The sequence below is a fragment of the Scyliorhinus canicula genome, chromosome 22 (genome assembly GCF_902713615.1).
Source record: "Scyliorhinus canicula chromosome 22, sScyCan1.1, whole genome shotgun sequence".
Classification (NCBI taxonomy): Eukaryota; Metazoa; Chordata; class Chondrichthyes; order Carcharhiniformes; family Scyliorhinidae; genus Scyliorhinus; species Scyliorhinus canicula.
Window position 1 is genome coordinate 141,376 of NC_052167.1, and position 15,689 is coordinate 157,064.

A 15,689-nucleotide genomic window follows, 5' to 3' on the forward strand; every position below is an offset into this window, starting at 1 on the left:
CCAGATCTGGTCTGAAATCTCTGCAGAGATGCACACTGGTTTTCAGTAAGAGCCTGATACTGTGGCAAATAATGGGAAAATTCCACCGACTTTGCCAACAGTCTCACCCTGGAAGTTCAGATTTTTTATTGGTGGTAAATGTTGGGAGGATGAGAGCCCTTGATACGCATAATAATAACCTTTTATTGTCACAAGTATAAAGTTACTGTGAAAAGCCCCTAGTCGCCACATTCCGCCACCTGTTCAGGTAAGCTGGTACGGGAATTGAACCCGCGCTGCTGGCCTTGTTCTGCATCACAAACCAGCTATCTAGCCAACTGAGCTAAACTAGCCCTCCATCAGTCCATCACTAGCCGATTGGCATGTTTTAAATCCAGCATCAGATGTGTAACACAAATGTAGACATCTTCTGTTGCTCACCTTTCTACACCCTCTGAGATCAAGCTTAGTTTTTCCCTGTTGATTGAGACCCTCAAGCAACTGGGGTTAAAACACCCTTGCAGGCAACAGTGAGCGCGTTGATCTAGGCTTAATTCAAATGCCAATCCTACATCTAATGAATAATTTTAGTCCACCTTGCATTTTGTTTCTTTTATTCAATGTTACTACAGTATCTGCGTGAGGTGGCGGGAATATTTTCAATTGAATGAGGAAAAAGGGGCAAACATTTCATGCATAGTTTCTAATCATTACCATTTTGTTATATCAAGTAACATTTCTTCTCTATAATGAAGAATGGAAAGTTGGGGGTTGGGCCATCCCTAGACTGGTCTTACCCACTTCGTACAGCATTAACCTTGAGGAGGGGTTTATAGAATGTATCCGCGATAGTTTCCTAGAACAGTACGTAATGGAACCTACGAGGGAACAAGCGGTCCTAGATCTTGTCCTGTGTAATGAGACAGGATTGATTCATGATCTCATAGTTAGGGATCCTCTCGGAAGGAGCGATCACAATATGGTGGAATTTAAAATACAGATGGAGGGTGAGAAAGTAAAATCAAATACTAGTGTTTTGTGTTTAAACAAAGGAGATTACAATGGGATGAGAGAAGAACTAGCTAAGGTAGACTGGGAGCTAAGACTTTATGGTGGAACAGTTGAGGAACAGTGGAGAACTTTCCAAGCGATTTTTCACAGTGCTCAGCAAAGGTTTATACCAACAAAAAGGAAGGACGGAAGAAAGAGGGATAATCGACCGTGGATATCTAAGGAAATAAGGGAGAGTATCAAATTGAAGGAAAAAGCATATAAAGTGGCAAAGATTGCTGGGAGATTAGAGGACTGGGAAATCTTTAGGGGGCAACAGAAAGCTACTAAAAAAGCTATAAAGAAGAGTAAGATAGAGTATGAGAGTAAACTTGCTCAGAATATAAAAACAGACAGTAAAAGTTTTTACAAATATATAAGACAAAAAAGAGTGGCTAAGGTAAATATTGGTCCTTTAGAGGATGAGAAGGGAGTTTTAATAATGGGAAATGAGGAAATGGCTGAGGAACTGAACAGGTTTTTTGGGTCGGTCTTCACAGTGGAAGACACAAATAACATGCCAGCGACTGATAGAAATGAGGCTATGACAGGTGAGGACCTTGAGAGGATTGTTATCACTAAGGAGGGAGTGATGGGCAAGCTAATGGGGCTAAAGGTAGACAAGTCTCCTGGCCCTGATGGAATGCATCCCAGAGTGCTAAAAGAGATGGCTAGGGAAATTGCAGATGCACTAGTGATAATTTACCGAAATTCACTAGACTCTTGGGTGGTCCCGGTGGATTGGAAATTAGCAAACGTGATGCCACTGTTTAAAAAAGGAGGTAGGCAAAAAGCAGGAAATTATAGGCCAGTGAGCTTAACTTCGGTAGTAGGGAAGATGCTGGAATCTATCATCAAGGAAGAAATTGCGAGGCATCTGGATAGAAATTGTCCCATTGGGCAGACGCAGCATGGGTTCGTAAAGGGCAGGTCATGCCTAACTAATTTAGTGGAATTTTTTGAGGACATTACCAGTGCAGTAGATAACGGGGAGCCGATGGATGTGGTATATCTGGATTTCCAGAAAGCCTTTGTCAAGGTGCCACACAAAAGGTTGCTGCATAAGATAAAGGTGCATGGCATTAAGGGTAAAGTAGTAGCATGGATAGAGGATTGGTTAATTAATAGAAAGCAAAGAGTTGGGATAAATGGGTGTTTCTCTGGTTGGCAATCAGTAGCTAGTGGTGTCCCTCAGGGATCCGTGTTGGGCCCACAATTGTTCACAATTTACATAGATGATTTGGAGTTGGGGACCAAGGGCAATGTGTCCAAGTTTGCAGATGACACTAAGATGAGTGGTAAAGCGAAAAGTGCAGAGGATACTGGAAGTCTGCAGAGGGATTTGGATAGGTTAAGTGAATGGGCTAGGGTCTGGCAGATGGAATACAATGTTGACAAATGTGAGGTTATCCATTTTGGTAGGAATAACAGCAAACGGGATTATTATTTAAACGATAAAATATTAAAGCATGCCGCTGTTCAGAGAGACTTGGGTGTGCTAGTGCATGAGTCACAGAAGGTTGGTTTACAAGTGCAACAGGTGATTAAGAAGGCAAATGGAATTTTGTCCTTCATTGCTAGAGGGATGGAGTTTAAGACTAGGGAGGTTATGTTGCAATTGTATACGGTGTTAGTGCGGCACCACCTGGAGTATTGTGTTCAGTTTTGGTCTCCTTACTTGAGAAAGGACGTACTGGCGCTGGAGGGTGTGCAGAGGAGATTCACTAGGTTAATCCCAGAGCTAAAGGGGTTGGATTATGAGGAGAGGTTGAGTAGACTGGGACTGTACTCGTTGGAATTTAGAAGGATGAGGGGGGATCTTATAGAAACATTTAAAATTATGAAGGGAATAGATAGGATAGATGCGGGCAGGTTGTTTCCACTGGCGGGTGACAGCAGAACTAGGGGACATAGCCTCAAAATAAGGGGAAGTAGATTTAGGACTGAGTTTAGGAGGAACTTCTTCACCCAAAGGGTTGTGAATCTATGGAATTCCTTGCCCAGTGAAGCAGTTGAGGCTCCTTCATTACAAGTTTTTAAGGTAAAGATAGATAGTTTTTTGAAGAATAAAGGGATTAAGGGTTATGGTGTTCGGGCCGGAAAGTGGAGCTGAGTCCACAAAAGATCAACCATGATCTAATTGAATGGCGGAGCAGGCTCGAGGGGCTAGATGGCCTACTCCTGCTCCTAGTTCTTATGTTCTTGTGTTCTTAACCCAGGCAAAGGTTAGGAACCACAGAGCCAGTGTCAAAAGAAAACGTAGAAGTTGAAAACATCACTCTTCATCCTTCTTCATCCATTTTTCCCCTCCGCTCTCTCCTGTTTTGCTCCATAACAAAGGGAAATCAGTTCTCTATATCTACCCTTTTTGAATCTATTGATCATTTCAAACACCTCAATTAGATTGCCTTCATTCTCCTAAATTCAAGAGAATGCATGTCTACTTTATGCAAACTGACTCCATAATTTAACCCTTTAAATCCTGGGATCATTCTGGTGAATTTGATGTACCACACAATAGTTCAGTATATCTTTCCAGTCCAAAACTGGATGCAGTACTCCAGATGGAGTCTGACCAGGGTTCTGTACAGCTAAAACCTCGACTTTTCAGTCTCCTGTAGATAAAGGCTGATATTTTATTAGCATTGTGATTACTTTTTGAATCTATGCACCAGCATTTAGTCCATTATGTGCCTGTACACCGCAAACCCGTTGCTATTCCATAGTTCCAACTCCTTTGCCATTTAGAACATTTTCTAATTTGTCATTTTGGACCCAGGGTGAATTGTCTCATTCCTCATCACACTGAAATGAACCTACCACTATTTTGTCACCTACAACTGAAGGGCAGGTAATGTCTCACTAACTTTTTTTTTTTTCTTTATAAATTTAGTGTACCCAATCATTTTTTCAATTAAATGTCTCACTAACTTGATAGAGTTTTTCGAAGTGGTCACAAAGATGATTGATGCAGGTAGGGCAGTGGATGTTGTCTATATGGACTTCAGTAAGGCCTTTGACAAGGTCCCTCATGGTAGACTGGTACAAAAGGTGAAGTCACACAGGATCAGGGGTGAGCTGGCAAGGTGGATACAGAACTGGCTAGGTCATAGAAGGCAGAGAGTAGCAATGGAAGGGTGCTTTTCTAATTGGAGGGCTGTGACTAGTGGAGTTCTGCAGGGATCAGTGCTGGGACCTTTGCTGTTCGTAGTATATATAAATGATTTGGGGAAAATGTAACTGGTCTGATTAGTAAGTTTGCAGATGACACAAAGGTTGTTGGAATTGCGGATAGCGATGAGGACTGTCAGAGGATACATCAGGATTTAGATCATTTGGAGACTTGGGGGGGAAAGATGGCAGATGGAGTTTAATCCGGACAAATGTGAGTTAATGCATTTTGGAAGGTCTAATTCAGGTAGGGAATATACAGTGAATTGTAGAACTCTAAAGAGTGTTGAAAGTCAGAGAGGTACAGGTCCACAGGTCACTGAAAGGGGAAACACAGGTGGAGAAGGTAGTCAAGAAGGCATACGGCATGCTTGCCTTCATTGGCCGGGGCATTGAGTATAAAAATTGGCAAGTCATGTTGCAGCTGTATAGAACCTTAGTTAGGCCACACTTGGAGTATAGTGTTCAATTCTGGTCGCCACGCTACCAGAAGGATGTGGAGGCTTTAGAGAGTGTGCAGAAGAGATTTGCCAGGATGTTGCCTGGTATGGAGGGCATTAGCTGTGAGGAGAGGTTGAATAAACTCGGTTTGTTCTCACTGGAACGACAGAGGTTGAGGGGCGACCTGATAGAGGTCTACAAAATTATGAGCTGCATAGACAGTGGATCGTCAGAGGCTTTTCCCCAGGGTAGAGGGGTCAATTACTAGGGGGCATAGGTTTAAGGTGCGAGGGGCACGGTTTAGAGTAGATGTACGAGGCAAGTTTTTTTACACAGAGGGTAGTGGGTGCCTGGAACTCGCTGCCGGAGGAGGTGGTGGAAGCAGGGACGATAGTGACATTTAAGGGCATCTTGATAAATACATGAAAAGGATTGGAAAAGAGGGATACAGACCCAGGAAGTGTAGAAGATTGTAGTTTAGTCGGGCAGCATGGTCGGCACGGGCTTGGAGGGCCGAAGGGCCTGTTCCTGTGCTGTACTTTTCTTTGTTCTTTGTAACTCGCTGAATCCTCTGTCCCTCTGTAACAACTTAGTCCCATCAAAATAATTTGCTGTGTCTTCTAACTTTGTGTCATCTGCAAATTTAGGCATACACTTCTTTGGGGGGGTACTTGCTGCTTGTTTTGCGTCCCTGGTCATGCCCAACTTCACCCCCTGTACTCCATCATCCATGTCTTTGATGTATATATGAAAAGCTGAGGGGGGACACCAATTGTCACATGCGGCCAATCAGAATGCAATCCCTTTGTGCCTGCTCTCTGTCTCCTATTTCTAACCAATTCCCAACCCACATTGCAAGTGAGCAATCATCAGAAGTTGGATAATATCAACACTGGAAACCCTTGCTAATTATTTCTGTTCTTCCATTTGAAGCAGAGGTCAGTTGTTCTGCTTTTTACCCCCCCCCCCCCCCCCCCCCCCCCCAACATAATAATAAATGGGATTGGGTAACTCTAGCTAGAATAAGGATTGATTTTATAAATGAAGCTGGTTTGTATGACTCAATGGAACATGGCACTGTGTTTATCCATTTACAAGTTTCTTCAAATTAACGTTCAGGATTACCCATTAAAACAGGTGTGATGGAATGACTGTATAGCTGGGAATCTTTAGCAACAGGATTGCGAGTGGAAAACGCATGGATATGTTGAGTCTATTGACTAAGCATGGTGTGTACTTTAAAGAGCTTGGCACGAGCTTGTCCAAATAATCTTTCTTGCACCTCATGCGATGAGCGGCTTCCACAGTTCCACCCACATTCCCCATGAACTGAAATGTCCACAAAGCAATTCGGGGCGTCGTGTACCTGGGGTGAATAACGAATGCCTTGCTCTGCTGATAAGCTCACTGAAATAGCGCCAGTTGCCTCTCAATCTCGGGATCTCTTTGATAGATGGGGAAATGACAGCACAGGCAGACTGTAAAGTGCAAACAATGAACCATGAATTGAATTTATCCTGATCTAAAATTGGAAGAAGAAACAGCACTAACAGATTTCAAATCTACCCTGAAACAAATTTACAAAAGTCTCTGTCGTTCAGGTTCTCCATAATGACATTGAACTTGGACTAGTGAGTGTGATGTGTCACTCGTACATGAAATGACGTGCAAAAATTACCTCTAATTCACGGGGCTAGAGTGTATGTTCGTTTGAAATTCTACTGATTGCCTTGGAATCAGATATTTGCATATAAACATTCCAGGAATCTCACTGTATTCTGAATCTGCGAATATACTCTTGATCGAAGAATTTATTTCGCTATTCCGCTCTGCCTCAATGGTAAATTGAATTTCATTCAAAACGTTCTGAATATTGAATCTGACTGTGTCCTACTTTCTTTAGGCAATCAAAAATTTTATCAAGGATTTTTCTGATAAAATCAAGAAAACTAGAGACAAATACGGCATTAATGACAATGGGACTACTGAGGTATTAGATTTAATATTGCATTCTTTAATAAATGTTTATGGTGCATTTGTCAATACACATGAAAGAGGAGAATGTTATTCCTCGCGATGTAACAATGTAATATTCTAATACTCCCTCTCGATGTAACAATGTAAAATTCCATTACTCCTCTCAATGTAAGAATGTAATATTTCATTTCAAATGCTGAATTGTTTGGAATTTTCAGCATTAAAAGAACGGAGTAAGATATTTTCACTTTGCACTAGGTGTGGTTAGATTATTTAACTAACCTTCAATTAGTAACTAATCTTCAATTGTTTATTTAGCCCAGAGTTCTATACCAGCTGGACCGAATTACTCCTATGCAAGTAGACAAATTTCTAGAAACCTGTAGGGACAAGTACATGAGGTGAGATCCAAATACATGAGGCTGGGGTTTTGTTTTGGGTGCAGAATGCTACCAATTCACCTTCTAATAAATGTAGTTTGTATTGCATGCACTATTTTGTATGACGTATTCCTTGGGTACAATTGCAACTTTAGCTGCCAGATTTTCTGTTTCACTTCATTTAAGGAACCCTCTCAAGAAGTGTTGAACTATTTTGCGGACATGTGCTGATTTTGTAAAAGCTGGTGTAGGGCGGCTCGGTGGCATAGTGGTTAGCACTGCTGCCTCACGGCGCCGAGGACCCGGGGTCGATCCCGGCCCCGGGTCACTGTCCGTGTGGAGTTTGCACATTCTCCCGTGTCTGTGTGGGTCTCGCACCCACAACCCAAAGATGTGCAGGGTAATAACAATAACCTTTATTAGTATCACAAGTAGGCTTGTATTACTCTGCAATGAAGTTACTGTGAAAATCCTAGGTGCACTGGCCACACTAAATTGCCCCTTAATTGGAAAAAAAATAATCGGGTACTCTAAATTTATTTTTTAAAGTGTTCAGTCTAAGCAATTCAATTCTGATTCAAATTAAACTGTAAACTGAAGTATTTGATCAGGAGTGTGCACACTAATGAGGCCCTGCAGGGAATTGTATCAGGTGTGAAATCTGTTTCATGGGAAGTTCATGTTGTGTGGAAATAGGATGTGTTGTACGATGGCCTTACCAGCTAGAATTGTAATTTATCATCCAGGGCACAGTTATGTTTATGTAGGATGTGTGTCTGAAGTTGTCGTAGATAATGGAGTTTATATTGCCCCGAGCAGATAGAGCAAAAAATCCCTAGGAAAGATTGGCCCGCCTTCACAAACATTTATATCTATATCTATCACAAGCATAATATTTTTTTCAAAAACTTCCTATTCTTAATCCTGAGCAATGTTGTGTATACTAGGGACAAAAGACTTCAGTTACACTGGAAGAACAGAGAAATAGTGTGTGTGCTACTTAGAACAGAAAAGAGTGGGGAATTATTTGGTGTCCAAAATCGTGGAAGGGTTTGGTAGAGTTAATGAGGAGAAAGTTCTCCCAGTTTCAGTAACCTTTGGACACATGCTCACGGTGATTGCCAAAAGAACCAGAAGTGAATGCGTAACTACATTTTTTTTTGTAGTGGGTTGTTATGATCAGGAATGTACAACCTGACCGGGTGATAAAAGCTGATTCAATGAGTTAAATGGCATCGCTTTGCGTTGTTTTGTTCTGTATACCAGAACAGAAATGACTGCCGCATCAAATAGAGCACAAGACTAAATGTGAATCAGTTTATCTCCGGTCAGATCTTACCACAAAATCTGAGTTTATAAAAGCTATCACTGGAAACAGTTGCTTCTGATTACACCGTTGGTTTTATTGCTCTGTGTAAATAAATTGAAATCTCAAGAAAAAACCCTGATGAAGATTTGGTGTTGGGGGAAAATAGTTGATAGTATTCGGACTAGGCCAGGAGTTTTAACCATTCATTAAAAGTCACTGTTGTATTTATTATCATCGCTTGCATATTTATCCTGATCTTGTGCAATTTTGCCCCTTTGAAGAGCCCAGATGGAGCCAGGTTCTGCTGTTGGTGCCTTGTGCGCACAGAGTATAGGAGAGCCAGGCACGCAGATGACCTTGAAGACTTTCCACTTTGCCGGTGTAGCCTCCATGAATATTACTCTGGGTGTACCCAGAATAAAAGAAATTATTAACGCATCCAAATCTATAAGGTAAATCCAAATATGGCTGTGTTTCTCTGCGTGGTTTTAGTTTATAATACATTGAGGTGCAGTCTGAATTTTAAATTGACTTGTGTTCAAGTTTTTAAACTATAGTTAATATCCATTGGTAGTCTTTGAGGATGATCTATCATCCACTTGGGCTTTTTTTAAAAACATGGCTAAATCAAACCAGATTTAATTTAGAAAGCTGACCCTTGATTTTGCTCCGTCCATTTTCTCCTCCGTGGATGTATATTCCTACACAACTTCATTTTCAGATGTCTGGGAGAGAGGTTATGGGGTAGGGAAAGAATGAGGGCAAAATGGGAGTCACGATGTTCCTGACGTAGATTAATGCATGGAGCCCTTCATTTCAGCCGAAAGAACCATCTCGACAGAGGAGCAAGTCAATGCCTGTATATCTGCTTGCTTAGTTGCCAAAACCTCCCCACTTGAGCGAAGCAAGTTCAAGTGACTGTTAGCTCCTCCGATTCAATACACATTTCCGAGAGGGTAGTCAGTTGTCCCATTGCTTTAAGATTTCAGACCGTCATCTCTTGCGTATAATCACTTGATCGTGGATAAGTTTGTTTCCTACATTTTCATCGACCAGCTGAACCTGAAACACGAATTGTAGTTAACCTGTCGATTTACTTTGCAGCACTCCGATTATTACAGCTCACCTCGATCAGGATGACGATGCTGACTTTGCTCGATTGGTAAAAGGAAGAATTGAAAAGACTCTGCTAGGAGAAGTAGGCAATTCCCTATGATTGATTGAAAGCATGCACTGGTCAGGTTAAATTCTCATTCACCTGCCTTCTTGCCAGCGTGTGCAGCAATTCATTTGGAATGATAAGTTTCCATCTGTAAAATTGTAGTACTGAGATCAAGCACTAGGCACTTTAGGTAACCCCTTTGCAGTACTCCAGGGTGCCCCTTCTTAATCATGGTCGCAATAACCTTCATCCGACAGAACTATCTAGCTGCTAAAATGCCAAAGATATTCTACATGCTCAAAAGTGCTACGTATGAAAAGTGAGAAGATTGCAGAACCCTAATTTAAACATCTAGTTCAGTTACGATTTGATCTCCCACGATGCTGTTTTCTAAAAAGCAAATAACCTCAATCTCCAGAATAATAAAAGACAATTCCATTGATCAGAGCAGTACTTCCAGGGCACTGTCAAGTTCAAAGCACCAAATGTCTGTCTGTTTGAGTTGTACGCGGGCTCCTGGATCACCGATGAGAACTTCTCACAAGTGGTCATCTCTCAGTTGCGCAGTTAAAAATCACATCATAAGTTGAGCAAGTGCAAATAGAATTTCAAAGATTGCCATTCCTACAAGGCCACGTATTCTGATATCTGAGTAACTTCATTATGATATTGGGTTTATTTCAGCAACATAATGAGTGTAAATCTTTTTGATAAAAGTCCTGGAGTTACCCAGAGCTGTTGATAGTTTAGGGCTAAATAATTCAGATGGTTTCTGCTTGCACTGCCTTGTTCAAAGACTCTGGCAGAAATGTATACAGTGGCCACCAATTAATTTGGTGCCATGTTTGAACATTGAACTGCGAGGATTGTTACTTTGTGCACTATGAAGAGACTGGAATATTCACAGTAACCCAGCAATAATCTGAAGACAAACCCCAGACTGGTTGAAAACTCGGTGTCGTATTTAACTTCAAACTGCGAAAATCAGCGAAATTGTGGCCTGTGACATTGTCGGGGCACCACCCCTCTTTCCCTTGTCTCATTGATCATCCTCATCAACACCGGCCCCAATATCCCAGAGACCTTTTTATAAAACTCCACTGGGTACCCGTCTGGCCCCGGGGCCTTACCCGACTGCATGGCCTTCAGACCCTCCACTATCTCTTGCAACCCGATCAGGGCCCCCAACCCTTCTACCAGCTCCCCGTCCACCTTTGGGAAATTCAGCCCCCACCAAAAACCCCGTAGGGGGTTCCACTGGCACAGTCTACTGCAGAAATCCTCAAATGCCTTATTCACCCCTGCTGAATCTCCAACCAGGTTCCCATCTCCGTCATTTACTTTCCCTATCTCCCTAGCTGCCTCCCTCTTTCTAAGCTGCTGTGCAAGCATTCTGCTGGCCTTCTCTCCATGCTCATAGATCGCCCCCCCCCCCTCGCCTTTCTCAGCTGCTCCACCGCCCTCCCTGTGGTTGACAAGCCGAACTCCGCCTGTAGTCTCCGTTGTTCCCTTAAAAGCCCTGTCTCTGGGGTGTGAAAAGTATTTTTCTGCGGCCATGGGAACGTACACAGTACATATTTTTTTTTAAAGAACAATCGACAGCGTACATTGACAAATGGTACATCGACAAACAGTGATTAGTTACAGACTTTTGGCCATCTGCCTTCATATTGTTTTATGTGGCTTGGTGTTTTGCTTTATAATGCTCCTGTGAAGCACCTTGGAACGTTTCATTACGTTAAGTATAAGATACTTAAGTTTTGAAGCAGCAGATTGTGTGTAAGTGGGGAAGTTGATGGGAGTATCAGGTAGTCAGGCAGCTAAACTAGGGAGACTAATAAAAGCAAAAATTTCTACTTGGTGGAACTGATTAACTCTATTGGTAGCATTGCGTTCACCTTGGAAAAGGCAAGAGATTTGATATGCATTTACTGAAATGTGTTTCTTTTTATTTATAATTAGTTTAAATTATTCTCATTTACAAATTTTGCAGATTTCAGAATATATTGAAGAGGTGTTCCTGCCTGATGACTGCTTCATTCTCATCAAGCTTTCCCTGGAAAGAGTCAGACTCCTGAGGCTAGAGGTGAATGCACTGTGATTGCCCCTCTCTTTCAGAAAGCCTTCTCACCTCTAATTCTCCTCTGGAGTCAATGACTAAGGCAGTAATTTTATTCTGGTTTCCTGATTTCAAGGTCAATGCAGAAACTGTGAGATATTCCATCTGCACATCAAAACTCCGGGTGAAACCAGGCGACATTGCAGTTCACGGTGAAGCAGTCGTGTGTGTCACACCTCGGGAAAATAGCAAAAGTTCAATGTATTATGTTCTTCAATACCTAAAAGAGGAGCTGCCAAAGGTAAGGTTGACTGAAAGGCTGCACATGATGTGAATGCGGTGAAATAAAGAGTTGGAAATGCACGACAGGCATCTGTAAAAAGAATCGAATGTTAACCTTTTGTATGTAGCTGCTTTATCACCCGTTGTAAGACCAAACAAAACTATGAGAAGAGAGAGCAGCAAGGTTGCACGGCAGCGTGAAGGGAAACCTTGCCGTTGCTGGAGCCAAAACAAGTAACGAAAAGATGGTGGAGAAAAAAGGCTCATTAATGTTGCACCGCTTTCAGACGGGCTCAGAAACGTCAATAACACATGGAGATATCATGCTGGCCAGCAATCAGAGTAGTAAAATGCTGGTGAGCGATGGTACAGATGTGATGGGCTGGATGGACTCCAGTACTGAAAAAGCCTCCCCGAACAGGCGCCGGAATTTGGTGACTAGGGGCTTTTCGCAGTAACTTAATTTGAAGCCTCCTTGTGACAATAAGCGATTTTCATTTCATATTAGCTTCAAAGCGTGGGAAAGAAGTTTCCGCCGTTTGGTCACCTTCCATCATTTAACCATGCCGGAATTGTTGTTTGGAGCACAAAATATCTTGGTCATTTGAACTGGTTTCTGTGCCTCACCCCATGTCTTTTTTTTTTTAACGTATGGCACAGCATGGGAGAGAGTCCGCCTAATGAAATCGAAATGTTTCAGATTGTTGTGCAGGGTATTCCAGAAGTCTCCAGGGCAGTTATTCACATTGATGAACAAGGTGGAAAGCGGAAGTATAAACTGTTAGTGGAAGGTGACAATTTGCGTGCTGTCATGGCAACCCATGGAGTCAAGGGAACGCAAACAACATCAAATAATACTTACGAGGTAATATACTTTCCCACTCTTGTTCCTTAGAAAATACTGGCTTTGTCCTGCTTTATTATATATTAGATATATACAGGCAGATGTTAGTCTATGGCCTCTGCAAATGACAGTTATCTGTGTCAGGATGTCCCAACAAGGGTTTTGGGGTGACTCCTGTCTGTGGGCTTTGTTCTCTCTCCTGTGGGGAATCTTCCATCCTTCAGCCAGTGTCTTCCCGTTGATCCGACAGGCCACACATTCATCATATCGGGGAATCACAGGCACGTACTTGGGTCGCATGTCACCATGCTGTGACACTTGGCTGCCCAGCAAAGGCTTAGTTAGACAAACAGAATTAATTTATCTATCAAAATACCTGAAAAAGAATGTGTGACGATATATGAAACCTGGCCCAGCCCGTGTACTGTCACGGTCACGTCACATTTCTGTTCATCAGGTTGGGCAACAAATGATGGTTGGCAATATCATAAAATAGTATGATGCACTCAAGAGGTTTAGGAGAACACTTCACTGTATCAGTTTGCAAAATGCAACAGTGTTGAGCTATATTCGGTGCAGTTTTTTTAAAAAAATGTCTGGCTTTTTCTTCTCTTTCCCCCCCAGATTGTTCTCTGCCTTTTCGCAGTTGTTCCAGTAGAGTTTTACCACCACAGTTTCATATTTCGTCACATGCGATCATTGTCCCCCCCACCTAACATTGGTATAATGTAATATTCTAATTGGATCAACTGATCAGACCGAGCATTCTGGAGAATATTTGTCTGCGGGTGTATAACATCTCTTTGGTTAGGAATGTCAATGATTAATGAAATTCAATACACATTAATGCAAGGCATTGTGTGAAAAATGGGTGTCACAAGTAGATATGAGCAGTGCAGAAACAGTGAAAGATGGGATACGAGGAAGTAAGCAGATTATTGGAAATTCAGCAATTATAAAGTCACATTAATACCAGGCAGCAGCCTAGAATATTTTTGTTAAATTAATTTACAGTGCAGAAGGAGACCATTCGGCCCATCGAGTCTGCACCGGCTCTTGGAAAGAGCACCCTACCCAAGCCCATACCTCCACCCTATCCCCATAACCCAGTAACCCCACCTAACACTAAGGACAATTTGGACCCTGAGGGCAATTTAGCCTGGCCAATTCACCTAACCTGCACATCTTTGGACTGTGGGAGGAAACCGGAGCACCCGGAGGAAACCCACGCGCACACAGGGAGAATGTGCAGACTCCACACAGACAGTGACCCAAGCCGGGATTCGAACCTGGGACCCTGGAGCTGTGAATCATTTGTGCTAACCACTATGCTACCGTGCTGCCCATATTGGATCAGTTCAATATAAATCTAAAGATATCTGCTAAAGCATGAAAAAAATACAACTTTGGGGCTGGTTCTATCCTTGAAAAGAAGCATCGTGGAAAGGCCGGATTGGTTTATCATATTCAGCAGGATAAATGAAGTTAATCCAGGGCAGGATTCCAGGCCATACCCCAGCATGAACAAGGAGTCATTGGTTAGAATGTGTGGGAGGAAAGTTTGCAGCAAATGTCAGAAGAAAACTCTCATGACTGGTTTTCCTGGTATCGTGGAGGTGAAAGCCTTATTCAGCATTCAGCTGGATGATTTGAATGGGCCTTTTGTCTGCATGAATAAGCTAAGATAGTGATCTCCCTCATTTACGATCCTGTTTGTGACAGAGTGCTTGCTGATAGCAGGAAAAATGCAACCCTCTGACTCATTCCATAGCCCATGGCAATGTTTGTTGGTGTGCAAGCGTTTTTCCATTGCATTCTGGCTATTGGTGCTGCCTTCTTCAAAGGTGAGGCTGAATAAACCAATCACAATTATCTTCTGAATAGCTTTCTATTCTCCGTTGATGAAAACGTTAATTCCCACTTGATAGAGGACCATATTCAGATTGGCCCATCTTCTCAGCTGTTTCAATTATCAGCTTGCTTGAAAATGTTTTGAAAAATAGAAATGTTGTATATTTGTAAAAAATCTCGGTTTTGAAATTGTCCACAGGTAGAAAAGACGTTGGGAATTGAGGGTGCTCGATCCACAATCATCCATGAGATCCAGTATACAATGAAAAACCACGGAATGAGCATTGACAGAAGACATGTTATGCTTTTGTCTGACTTGATGACTTATAAGGTTAGAATCCGTAACTCCCAGAACAAGAAGCATTCACTGAAGAACTATTGTTTTTAATCCATTTGGCCACCGGGGTTGGGGGGGGGGGGGGGGGGGGGGGGGGGGGGGGGGGGGGCGGGATTCTGGCTTGAAACCATCTTATTTGATGTCCTTTGGCCGTTTCCAGAATTGCCAAGAACAGCAAAGGCACAAAGTGCATTGCTCGAGACTAGAAAGTTAGCAATAGGTTGGACCAAAGTTTCTGCCTGCCCCAAACAGATGTTGAGATGCAGTAGGCACGTGGCTATCCTTTACTGCAAAGCTCAAGCATTGTGGTAGAGAAATAAGTGTCAGGAATGTGCTCAGCTTTGCCTTAAAGCAATACGAGGCGACAAATACATTTCGGAAACAGAGACCAAATGTCCTTTGTCCTCTGAAGTACTTCATTTTAAAATCATTCCATTTTGCTATACTAGTGTTTATGTAATGCGCACTCGTCCGCTCTCTTCTCCCACCAGAAAAGGATCTGTAACCATTTTCAAAATTAATTCAAGCGATGTTCAGTGTCCACGTTTGCGATTTTCGACATTTGCCTCTGTGTTAAGTTGCAAACCATTTGAGGCTGGATTAAATGCATGTCTAATTGTACTTTCCTTAACTGTGTAGGGTGAAGTGTTGGGGATAACCCGGTTTGGCTTGGCAAAAATGAAAGAAAGTGTTCTGATGTTGGCCTCGTTTGAGAAAACCGCAGATCATCTCTTTGATGCTGCATACTTTGGGCAGAAGGACTCGGTCTGTGGTAAGTTAGGCCTTTAGTAATTTTATTGATTAGCGTTGTGGCTGTTCAGTCGCTATCTGCATCAGTCTTCATTCT

General features: G+C 42.4%; 1 protein-coding gene across 1 annotated transcript in view; it reads left to right on the forward strand.

The window, feature by feature from the left end:
* polr3a (polymerase (RNA) III (DNA directed) polypeptide A) overlaps window positions 1-15,689 on the forward strand; it is a 60,117-nt gene that overhangs the window by 43,531 nt on the left and 897 nt on the right. The window contains exons 22-30 of the mRNA XM_038782902.1: window positions 6,545-6,631; window positions 6,937-7,019; window positions 8,589-8,759; window positions 9,412-9,505; window positions 11,463-11,555; window positions 11,665-11,829; window positions 12,511-12,675; window positions 14,705-14,836; window positions 15,482-15,614. Of these exons, the coding sequence (XP_038638830.1) occupies window positions 6,545-6,631; window positions 6,937-7,019; window positions 8,589-8,759; window positions 9,412-9,505; window positions 11,463-11,555; window positions 11,665-11,829; window positions 12,511-12,675; window positions 14,705-14,836; window positions 15,482-15,614 (1,123 nt within the window). The remainder of the gene's footprint in view (window positions 1-6,544; window positions 6,632-6,936; window positions 7,020-8,588; window positions 8,760-9,411; window positions 9,506-11,462; window positions 11,556-11,664; window positions 11,830-12,510; window positions 12,676-14,704; window positions 14,837-15,481; window positions 15,615-15,689) is intronic.